The sequence below is a fragment of the Coenobita brevimanus genome, chromosome 70, assembly GCF_032717465.1.
Source record: "Coenobita brevimanus isolate Jiangsu-jjx chromosome 70, ASM3271746v2, whole genome shotgun sequence".
Classification (NCBI taxonomy): Eukaryota; Metazoa; Arthropoda; class Malacostraca; order Decapoda; family Coenobitidae; genus Coenobita; species Coenobita brevimanus.
The window spans coordinates 43017636-43030332 of NC_137023.1; the positions used below are offsets into that span (position 1 = coordinate 43017636).

General features: G+C 40.5%; 1 protein-coding gene across 1 annotated transcript in view; it reads left to right on the top strand.

The window, feature by feature from the left end:
• LOC145406435 (epidermal growth factor receptor kinase substrate 8-like protein 1) overlaps nt 1-12697 on the top strand; it is a 117605-nt gene that overhangs the window by 43229 nt on the left and 61679 nt on the right. The window contains exons 2-5 of the mRNA XM_080277590.1: nt 5301-5505; nt 5960-6080; nt 9439-9564; nt 11536-11683. Of these exons, the coding sequence (XP_080133716.1) occupies nt 5301-5505; nt 5960-6080; nt 9439-9564; nt 11536-11683 (600 nt within the window). The remainder of the gene's footprint in view (nt 1-5300; nt 5506-5959; nt 6081-9438; nt 9565-11535; nt 11684-12697) is intronic.

Genomic DNA, 12697 nt, shown 5'->3' on the forward strand with positions numbered 1-12697 from the left:
GATTTGAATTTCATGAAGAGCAAACTTTACTGATCTACCAGAAGACCCGCCGACATGTCGTCAAAATACCCCCGCTAATACCAATACACCAGCCCTGTATGAGACAGCCTAGCGCGTATTCAATATGGACGTTGGGTGTTAGCGCCGGAGTGGTGACATGTAGAGGTGTATGGTATGCAGGAGGACTACTGGGCCTTGATAGCAGGCTGTGAAGCCTATGCCCAGAGTCGGACACACACACACACACAAAAAAAAAAAGTCAAATATATTCTATGCCGTGCCCACCTTGAGGTAGGTGTGTGTGTGTGTGTGTGTGTGTCTGTGTGGTGAAGGGGGATGTGGTGGTGTGTGGTGATGCCCGGGCCTCCCAGTCACGTTCGGGTGTAGGAATGCTGCTCACCTAACTTTTTCACTGCAGTCCGGAAGGACATCGCGCCTTTCTTCTGCCTCAACCCTTTGGCTGCAGTATGCGAACTTTGTGTTTTACTGTGACTTCTTATCTCAGGATGTTCGTCACCAACAGGATTCTTGAAAAGGTTCTTGCAAAACACTCCGGTTATTTCATAGGTTATTTATCACGGTTTATCTGCAGAATTTGACCAGCTACAAAGGATTTTAGGCAGCTCATTTCGTTGATGCTTTGCGTAGTTTCCTCCGTGATAGGTTTGTAATAAGACCACATGTTGTAGATTCGATAATAATTGCGGGACGGAGGAACAGCGTTTAGTTTAGATGTACATTCTTATTCTTACAACAGTTCGGGAAGTGTCGATAATCCTTCATCCTCCGAGTCCTTTGTGAAACCTTTAATGAGAGTATAACGTGTTGCTACTTGATGTTGAATGCGCTTCGTAATTCGTCATGCAGGTTAACTATTATATATATATATATATATATATATATATATATATATATATATATATATATATATATATATATACTGTACACACACACACACACATTATATATATATATATATATATATATATATATATATATATATATATATATATATATATATATATATATATATATATTTATCAGGACTTATGTACGTAATTGCCCTGTCAAAATTAACAATACGGCAGTATCACGAAAATTATTTTATAATTGTATACCTATTATTTACGTTTAGTTTTCAGAGTACGCCCCCTTTTTTTATACATTCTGAAACACTGTAGACTCATTTTGTTCGCAGTGACAGACACAGTAGTAAGAACACAGTGACATTAAATATATGATGAAAAATAAAGGTATTCGAGTGGCAGGTGAACAGTAAGGAAGTAGACTCATTTGTTCGGAGTTAGCGTGGCAATGTCAGCACCACAAGGTCACCTGTTCCACTGGCTGGCTATGTGGTTTTCCTCCTGTCTTGTTGCCTCAGGCCTCAATTTTACACCTTTCTGTCGGTAATTTCAGTCATTTTTTTTTTTATTGTCCTGTTTAAGCTAACTACTTAGTGTCCTACTGATGCCCTTCCTACCATTTTTTTTTTTTCTTATTCTGTTTCACTGACTTTTCTCATCTCTTTTGTTGCCGAGGTTCTCATTTTTCCCATTCCACAGCACGCACAAGGACTGGGTCAAGGCACTCCCTTTTCCAGGGGATGAATCGGGAGCGTCCCGTTACAGAAAATTTTTAAATCTAATTGTGGTATTGTTTTAGGGGTACCCACGGTATTACTTGAGTTTACTGTGAGTCTCTTACAGGTTTCGTAGTCACCTAGTGTGAAATGGGGCATCATATATTATTGTCCCTTTTGGTATATTGCAGCTTCATTTTAGTGCCTCTAGTTCATTTTATTCTGCTTCACTGACTCAGGTTTCCTTTCCATGTAGTTGCTTCGGTTCACAGTTTTGTATGTCCTTTCTCTTCTTCCTCGTAGCAGTTTCTGTCCGTATATAATATAAACATTTGGGTTAGCTCCTGTGTGTGTGTGTGTGTTTTTTTTTTTTTTTCGCTCCCCTATTTGACTCCGGCTGAGTTCTTGCCTTTTGTTGCGTAACTTCTGGTTTTTACTCACCCTTTCTCTCCTCCCCCATTAATTTCAGACATACATTTAGTTGCGCACTAGTATCCTTCGATTATGTAGTAACCCACCTCACAGGTTTTGATTTCCCGCCCATCTTAATGTGTGCGTTCTGACTTTTCCTTTCTGTCTTGTCCTGCCTTTCATTAAAATCAGCCCTTATAACCGCCCTTGTTACGGTATCTGTTGACTTTCCTGTCATTTCGTTTCGTTTTTCTTTAATTGTGCTTCACTGGTTGACCGTGGCTCATTTTCCGGCCTCGTCTAGTTTCTCACTTCTACACTAGGTTGTGTGTGTGTGTGTGTGTGTGTGTGTGTGTGTGTGTGTGTGTGTGTGTGTGTGTGTGTGTGTGTGTGCGTGCGTGCGTGCGTGCGCGCGCAAAAGAAATCGAACGGTTTTGATCTGATTGGGACCAAATATGGTAGCAGGGTTAAGAGGAAGTTTTTTTTTTTTTTTTTTTTTATAACGTAGATCAGTTGCCAGGGTCACACAACAAGATCGCCATAAGTAGTTATCTGGTTTAGACCAAACTTAGTGGAAGGGTTAAGATGAGGCAAGGATGAAATGATTCTATTTTTAGAATAGTCAAAGATCAGAGTCCTAGGTCAAGGTCAAAGGTTTGACGTTACAACTCAGTTTTGATTGGACCATATTAGATGGAAGGACTGAGAGTCAGCCAAGGATGAAGAGATTTGATTTTGAAAACAATAGGTCGAAAGTCAAGATCACGGGGTAAGGTTAACTAGCAGTTTTGATCCAAGTTGGACTTTTACTTGGTGGAAAGATTGAGGGTCGGGCTAGGATGTGGTGGTTCAATTTTAAGAACAATTGGTCAATCGTCAGGACAGAGTTAAATGTTGGGTGTGAGTATTGCACTCTCAGAGTGCACCTTCTTGTTACTCTATTCTTTCCTCCCCTTGGTCATTTTAGTCCATCTTCATTATTGTATCAGCTAAGCCTCGTACCACTACTTGTTTATATTCTTTTGTTCCATTTCATTGGCTGTCAGCATCTTTCCTCCCCTCTTTGGTGCTCGTGTTTTCATGTTTACTCCTCTTTCCCCATTAGTTTCCTGACTTCCTGTACATCACAGTATATATACAAGGTCTGGTTGAAAAGCGTCAGCTGGTGAAAGAAGGAAAAACAAGTAGCAGTGCAAAAACACAGCAAACCCATTCCTGGCAGTCATTTTAGTCCTGATGTATAAACGTAACAGGATATCTAATCAAAGATGTCACATATCAAATTTGGAGTAAATTGAATGAAATTGACGATTTTATGCCCATTTGAAATTTTAGGCCTGACCCACGTGACACTGTCCCCCTTATCATTAACTGGGGGGTGACCTCCCTGATGTAGTGCGGCATGTTATAGGATGCAGAGTTGAAAGATACACCTTTAGGTTTTGGTTTTATGTCGATATGACGAATTTTAAAGGAGTTATGGCGAATTTTTTTTTTTTTTTTTTTTTTACCTGTTTTGGGCACACAGCCTGGGCCATAGCCCAATTTGGCCCAAAATATAATAAAGTGATCAGGTAATAGCCCATCATCCCTGTAATTTAAATCAAAATCGCACCATTAGTTTTTGCGTATACTGTAGTTGTTAACAGCCAGACAGACAGACAGACAAACAAACAAATAAACAAACAAACATACAGACAAACCGAGTGAAAACAATACCCGTCCACGAACCCCTCCCTGGGCTGGGACAGTTAAAAAAAAAAAAAAAAAAAATCAGACTTTAATCCCCTTCAAAGTATGCCCCTTGAGACTCAACACACGTAACCCAATGGTCTTTCCATTGCTGGAAACATTTTGTAAAGCCAGTTTTGGGAATCACCAAGATCTTTGTCACATTTGTCTTGATCTCATTTGTGTCCTCAAATCATGAACCCTTCAGCAGCATCTTAGGGTTTATGGGAGAAATGGAGTTCCCCCGAGCTAAGCCCTGTATTGGACTATATAGCCCCGCTAGGGTTACAGGAGCGAGCTACCACTCCCGGCACGGCAGCCCGGGCGAGGCTCGAACTCGCAATCCCCCGATTACGAGTCCGGCGCACTACCACTGTGTTACCGCACCCCCCATCTTAGGGTTTAGGAAATCATCAGAAGTCACAGGGAGCCATGTTAGGAGAGTAGGGAGCCTACCAGACCTGTGTAATCCTGTGTTTGGCCAAAAAATCTCCAAGAGATGAAAGTATGGGAGGCAGAGGACTGGCAGGTCCATCACATTAATGCTCAGCCCACTCATTTCATCTCATTCAGAATTTTTGGGCCAAACACAGGATCACACATAGTGAGGTGCTGGTTCCCTACACGATGTATGTATTGTACTGTACTTGTGGGATGGCCCCAAAAAAGCGGTTGCATACCTATGGTCTGTGGGTCCACATGGGCAGACAGGCAGGTTAAGCAGCAGCAGCAACAAAAACAATGACAAATGTCTTTCATCTTGCTCCCCATCCCCCAAATGGAGGTAGGTGGATTGCAGAAGGACAGCTTCAGCCTACAGTCCACTTGACTTATGACTAAGAACCTAGGGCCAAAACAGCAACAATCTCTACCCAACATGAGCTCCACCCTCAGCTGAATGAAATCATCTGATACTTGTAACTGACTCTATGTAGCCAGAGGTCTATTATTTTTAGCTAAGGGTGAAGGGCAGTAGGAGTTCCACATAACCTGAAGAGTACCTAAGCACTGCTTGTCTGCATTTTGACCTCAAACATACATTCTCATATAGCACAACACTTCTATTTTGTTGTGAGTTATATTACATGCATGGTGGATAGATGTACGTGTGGATAAACGTATGTGCACCCTAGCTGTAGCAGTACTCTTCTGCATCATGCACAGGCATATCTTCCTCTCCCAAAAACTTCATAGTGGGAGATTGTCCTGTGTGTTATAATGGGAGTCTTGTTGTAGCAGGTTCTGGTATAATGTAAGTTTACTGTGGGCACTGTACTGCATTTAGAATGTTGTACAGTATGTAGATACAATGAATCTGTTGCAAAAGCAATATTGTAGTGGTGTGTGTGCTAGTCAGGGTGAAGATCACATGCTGTACACATTCCTGTAGTTTGAAATCCTAAGATACAGGCATGTAAAGCCATTAAAAGTGTTGGCTGGTCACCTGCCGCTAAATGTTGTGGAGTGTGGTAGCTTAGCGTGGTGACTTCAACATCTCATGATGAGTGCAATGTTACAGTATGTAAGATTATTATTGCTTACTGTATTTCTAATGCATGTTTTTGTGTCATCATAGCTGACAGCGAGGTGCGGGGAGAGGTTCGAGGTGCAAGATCTGAAAGGTCGAGTGTAAGCCACAATGATGATGTATCCTCCACAAGTAGTGAAAAATATGAACGTGATGTGGCTATCCTTAACTCTTGCTTCGATGACATTGAGCGTTTCATTGCCCGGCTCCAACACACTGCTGCTGCTACCCGAGAACTCGAACGTCGTCGCAGGTAAGTTGGAGGTCACTGATGCTGATTTTAAAAGATTGGAGTTGATATGTTATTCCCACTATTCTTCACCTGCTGGAATAAATACCAGTATAGTTTAACGATGCAGGAATATACAGTTTGTTGTATACATTCTGGGAACTCATTATTAGAGGGGTAATCATGACAGAAATTCTCCAAGACATTCTGTCTTTACACAGCTGTCTCGCCCTTGGAGACACACCTCACATCCACTCTTTCACTTATGAAGTATATGACTTAAATCTCTTCTCCTATGTAAATTAAAGCCTTCCCTTTCCAGCATTACCAGTTGCCTCTCTTCCAAGCACTCATATCTAAGTGTATTTTTCCTCTTCCATACTAGATCTTTCATAGAATACAAGAACAGTGATGGGAAGAAATAATTTGCTCATGTAATGACTTTGTTGATCATGGGTTATTTTACCCTTTTAAACAGATCCCGCAAGTCAAAGAAGAAAGACATTGGCGACGGGCTGCTATCCATGCGTGCCAAACCACCCCCAGAGATGGAATTTGTAGATATATTCCAGAAGTTCAAACTATCCTTCAACCTCCTTGTGAGTAACTATTTATGAAAGAGAGTAGTAAGGGGAGGGGTGGGATGTTGGGAGGGACAGGGTGTAAATAAGTTGTACTGTATCAGGGTGGGAGATATACTGTAATATGTGAATCTGATGACAAGTTTTATACACAGAAGATGGGTTGCCCATCATCCACTCACTTAGTGCAGTGCTGCCTTCAGGTAAATCTACATCGAGTGACAGGCTTAGTGGTTTCCTGTTTTCGTTTTTCGTTTTCGTTTTTAAAGGCTCCAACATGCTTGCATGTGTCAGCCTTGGTCACCTAAAGGCGGCTCTCCACGCTGCACGATCCATTGCAGCCTCCCTGTTCAGTCCCTTAACCCTAAGGTCACACTTAATGACCTCGTCCCATGTCTTTCTCGGTCTACCCCTCATAACCCCACCCCCAATATTAACACTTCTCACCCTCCTCACTCAATTATCATCCCCCATCCTCTCCACATGTCCAAACCACCTCAATCTACCTCTCCTCATCACAACACCAATACACTCCAGTCCCATCCTACCTCTCAACTCTTCCATTGTAAACCCAGCCCCTCCAGGCCTTGGACGCAGGGACGCACTGCACATCCACCTAATCATTGTCATTTCTGTACGCCTCAGCCGGCGAATATCTTCCTCCTATTTGTTATGTTAGTTGGTAACCATACAGCCAGATGATGCCTGGTGTTCAATGGGTAGGGTGATCCAACTGGATGGAGCCAGTGAGGGCCTACATCTGAGGAATAGTTGGGATCCACTACTGCCATTCAGGAGTGAGTGAGGCTGGTAATATTCACTTTAAATGTTGGAGGTGAACAGCCTAGCTCCTGACTCCTGATGGGGCAAAAGAATATTCCATGATGTTGATGATGATGATGATGATAATAATGACAACACTGATGACTGTATCTTCCTCCAGGTGCTCAGACAGCAGTTCTCATTTTATGATGAACCAATATACAGTGATTTGCATATATGATGATGAAAAAGTTAGGATCGTCTTTGATACTGTATATAAAATTTTTGCTTATACAATGATTATGATCCTGTACAAAGCCTCACTGGTCCATATACAATCACTGTTTTTGCTCATTTAGTTGCCCTCATGCGAACTTAGTCATTTGTTTGTTCAAAGATGGCATTTCCACTCGTCACTGTCAGGTGTGTTAGTGTGATTGTAGGAACAGTAATGTGATGGAGTTCAAGAAGTAAATGAAGCCCAATGAAATGAAATAACAACCAATTTAGGTGAGCTGGACACTTGTATATAGACTTAATTTTGGTTGTATGTGGTAAGTGAAGTGCAGTGCAGTAAAATAACAACCACTTTAGGTGAGTTGGAAACTTGTTTTTAGATTGCTGGGTGGGTGACCCTTGGTCAAAAACATATCCCCATTGAATCCATGTTATAACCGACTCGATATACGATAAATTATTACGCAGTTGATATTTTCAGATGCATTCACATCATAAAGTGAGTGCATGTAGTTTTTTTTTTTTTTTTTCTAAGGAGTTTTTTTTTTTTTTTTTTTTAACTGGAGGGTGTAAGATACAGCCATCATAAATCCCTTTAGTACTGAGCTGCTTTCTTAAGGTGAATAGATTCATCAAGGAAAAGCATTAATAAAATGGAAGAATAAGTAATTGGATTTTAGGGGCCAAGGATAGTATGTGATGCACAGGACATGAGAAGGTGATCTGTTAAGGAAAGGAAAGTGGGATGAATGGTAGTTAAGAGTAAAGGCTGGTTTGTAACATTTCACAGCTGAAAATTAGCTCATCTTTAGATAGGATAAGATATCCAAGTTTGATAATCACAGTGAAAGGGTTAAGGAGACAGTTTTTAAACCTTTGACTTCTTAAGATTTCTTATTGCATCTTAAGATTATCTGTTGTTAGTAAGAATCTTGTATCCTAGTTTGAATATCATAGTTAAAGGGGTAAACAATCAAATTTGAAGCATGGTGCTTAACTTTTGATTAAAAATTGCTGGAAAACTATGAAAATAGAAAAAAAAATCAAATCTGCTTAAGTGGGATATTCAACAAACTAAATGCAGTAATTAAGTTTGGCCAGCACACACAAACTTACCCACACCCACACACTTCAGCATGACTTGAAACTGACCATGTAAACCAGCCTTAACAGGAAGAGGTAGAAAGTGGTGGTCTGTCAGGAGGACTGAATTCATGGGTGCCTGTAAAGATGAGTGTCATGGGACAAATTAATTAGTTTCAGTGGTAGGTGGTGGGGACCATCATCCACAAGCTTGATGTATTGCTGCTTACTTCTTCCTTTACCTTTTTTATTTGTTTTTTTATCTTCCTTCCTCTCTTCCCGTTTCTCCCATCCTTCGTGTCACTTTACTCTTCCTTCTACTGTAGGTGGCACTGCACTGAGTGACAAGCTTAATGGGTTCCTGTAACTTAGTAAACCATGTACAATGCTGTGTGGTAACCATATAACCAAATAAAAAGGGTGATGTGGAGCCTACTATGGTGTCCCTGTGAACTGGGTGGAGAGATGCAAATGTGGAGTCCATCTAGGAACCAAACCACAATCTCTGCTGTGCCATGCTGTGACAAGGCCCTATCTACCAGAAGGGAACACCAGTTCACCTCATGAGATGGCCCTGCAGGGGCTGTTGCTTGCCTGCAGTTGTGGGGTCTGTTCGGCCAAGCAGACTGGGGTTATTCAACAACAACAGCAGCAGCAGCAGCAACAACATCAACATAATCAACAACAATGAAAGTGTGAAGTGTGGATTAGTGGATCTTAAGGGGTAACTAGGTGACCATGGCCTATGAAGATGAAAGGGAGGATGGCAAAAGAATAAGCATTGTGTTGTAAGTAAATGGGTGGGATGGTCAGTTTTTGAGATAGTGAGGGCTAAGTGGTTGAGTGAAGATGAGGGATGTGTGATGAGCTCTGAAAGAAAAAAAGATTTTCTGCAGTGAGTGATATTAGTTAAGCTTAGTCTGTCTTACAATAATTGTTGTAACACATATATGACTACTGTATCACTTACATTGTATAAACATTATGATGTCATTATGATGTATATTCATTAAAATTCTCTGTATTCTTGTTGTGACAGCTAATCACCTGTCTATCATTTATATACTACAGCATTAGTACTCTCCTGCTGTCAGTTGTCTGATCAGCAATGTCAACTTTATTTTTATTACTGTTTGGTATAGTATATATTTGGTAAAGTTGGCAGTACATAGAGTGACAATAGTGTAACTTGCATTGTTTAATAATAAATATTTGCAAAGTATGTCTTAGCAGGTAACAAGCCTTGTTCAGTAAAGTATTTTAGCTGAACCTGACTCCTGTTTACTCCTCCCAGGCTAGGCTGAAGGCAAACATACATGACCCCAATGCACCTGAGTTGGTGCACTTCCTCTTCACACCACTTGCACTCATTGTTGATGCTTCTCGGGACTCAAACTATGGACCCAACCTACCTAGCAAGGTATGGCATCAGGCTTGGACTGGTCATAAAACTGAAACATGATTTGACCTTTTTGGAACATTCCTCCCTACTTGTATTTTTCAAATTGTATTCTCATTCTTTCCGTCAAAGTGCAGTAGATTTACACAGAATAGTGTTATTATCTTAGACTCATACAGAATGTGCTGTGATTAAAAGCCATAATTCCTGCAGTGGAGAGTGTTGTGGACAGTGTCATGATGGATAGATGGTATTGTTTGTTGTACTTTTGCTTTATCCTGCACAGCACTTTGCAGACAATAAAGAATAAGGCAACTTGTGCTAGACATACATAAGTAAAACCCATGAGACACTAGTAGAGGAGTAGATATTCAAAGGGTTAGGGATTCTCATATAGATATGAGGGGAACAGAATTAACAGAACTGGCACACAACCATCTCTAGCAGTTTGTTACTAATGTAGTTGCGTGTCCATGTCTTTAAACTCAGAAAAATATCAACCACTCTGACTGTTTACACTAACAGAACTTCATCTAACAGATACAAGTTGAGTCTTTAACATAGCCACAGTCACTGATGTATTTGCTAGTAACAGTCTAACCCAAACCTCCTGCTTAGTGCAAAAGCTTCACCCATAACTGAGTCAGAAACCCAACTTCAAAATTCAGGCAGAATTGTTCTGCGTACTTTTCTGTTGACAGCACTCTTGCCTATTCCCTTAGAAGCAGAGTAGATTATATCAGAGGTGACACATGTAAACTTAGTAAAATTACATCCCACCCTATATAGCATATTATGGCACAGTGTCCCATTCCATTGCTCTCACTCATAAATATTCAAACTCACACCATACAAAAGTCTCACACCAATACATTAATATGGGCACCACCTGCTTTCTTGCAGCCTTTCAGAGGTTTGTGTATTTAGTATTCTGTTTTGTGTCAAGACCTTTAGAACACAGGCCAGGTTTCTTTCTTGAACAAATCACCCACAACTTCCTTTACATATTTACCTCTCCTTTCTGTCACCATATCAAGATGCTTAAAATTATCATCATATTCAAATCTTTCTCCATTCATCAACAGCTTACACTCTGATTTGCCTACTTTCTCAGCAAACATCAGTCTTTCTTATATACAGTGACTTTCAGACTTTACCGCTAACAGACATAACTCAGAAACAGTTGGCAAACTGTCTCATGAGTGAATGCTTTAACATGTCTTTCCTTCTACAGTCAAGTGAATATTTACCTGTATATCATACTGAGTAGAAATATGGTCATTTCATCATATAAGTTGTACAGCACTAGACTGACAAATATTCATACATAGTCCTAGTAATTATGCCTCTAAACTGACATTGTGTTTACAGCTAGTTTGAAAAATAAAGATTAAGAAGTAAGCAGTTCTTTTGCTTGACAAGACCAAAGAGAGAGATATATACTGACCATGTGTTGGGATGAGTTGACCCTCAAGTGCAGTACATTTTATTGGTCAGTAGGGAACTTCAGCTGAATTAATCGGGATAGTCATAGTAAGACCCTTCAGTACTATTGCTGTATTCAAATGGTTTGTTGAGGTATATATTTTTTTCATTATTAGGTCTAGGGTCTTCCATAGCCAAATAAAACAGTTTTCATTAGCCAGAGTAAGCTCCTTCTGGATCACTGTTATATTCAAAGAGTTAGTAGCTAACTGTGGTATGGTATATATTTTTAACTGCAACTAACTGTGGTGTTGGAGAGATAGGACTTCACACAGGGTCACCAATATAACCAGGTGGCTCCACTGCCCAGTTATACTAATGTTCTTCATCTTCCTCCCTCTCCCTCAAGAAGAGGATGGTGGACTACAAGAGAAGGCCAGCTGTAGCCTTAATCCACTGGGTTCACTATCAGATGAGCTTGGCACCACAACAGCAACAACAGAATGGCATCTTATGAAAAGAAAATCAACTTTAGGTTTACCAGCTACTAACCAGTGTGAATTTTAGGTCATGTCTCCATTGCTGACTGCTGATGCGGTGGAGCTGCTGACCAACTGCCTGACCTCCCGTGAGACTGAGATATGGCATAGCCTGGGTGATGTGTGGTGTATTCCTCGTAATATGTGGAAATACAGTGTTCCCCCATACCAGCCAGGTACAGTGATCTACATTTTGCACGGTCATAGTTAGGTATTATTTCATAAGGATGTAATAGGATTTATACAGTATATATTGCTTCTGCAGTATAGACTCTTGGATTAATTTTGTTCTAAGGAGCACCGTACAGTAAATAAACATCATCATCATCTACATGAACATCACCATGTTCACATGGCATTGGGATATCTAGTGCAGTACTGTCGTCTTGGATCTTTTGGGAACGTGAATAAAAATGTAGATGTTCATGGTACCATTTCCTGTCCCTTCTGCTGTACAAGCTATGACATTGCCTGCAACACAAGTGCTGAAAGATGGCAATGCCTTTTCTCTGTTTCAGTACAGTTTGGTAAACTTTTGACAGTGATATTTTATTCTTCAGTTTTCTCTTATAATTTTTCATAAATGTATACAGTATTGTTGGAGAGCTGAATTACTAAAAACCATAACTTCAATAATAAGAGTACTTGAACAGTTTTCATTGAATATTGCATAATATATTTACCTAGGTACATAGGATATCCCATTGCACCACTAAAGCTGCCCTGTGTAACATGTTGTCTATATTACCATGATTTATTGTGTAGCCTGGTTTGTTTTGTATCTGATATTTATGGTGATGTTATAGTACCTTTATTTATGGTAGGTGGGGATGCTTACCATCCACTCACTCGATGTAGTGCTGCTCTCGGTTGTCTGCCCTTTCCTCTCCTGCCTCCATTCCTTCCTTCCTCTTCTGTCTTTCTTTACTTCATTCTTTCCTCGTTCTTCTGCCTGCGGGTGACTTTACACTCCCTCTTTTGTCTTTCTTTCCTTCATTCTCTTATCTTCTTTCTGCCCATGGGTGACTCTACACTGAGTGACAAGTCAAATGGTTTCCTGTACACCAGGAAACCATTTACAATGCTGGGTGGTAACCATATAACCAAATTATGGTGCCAGGTGGTTTATTGGGCAATTATGGCGCTCCAGTTGCATTGAGCCGGTGAAGGTTTATATCCAAAGGGTTGTT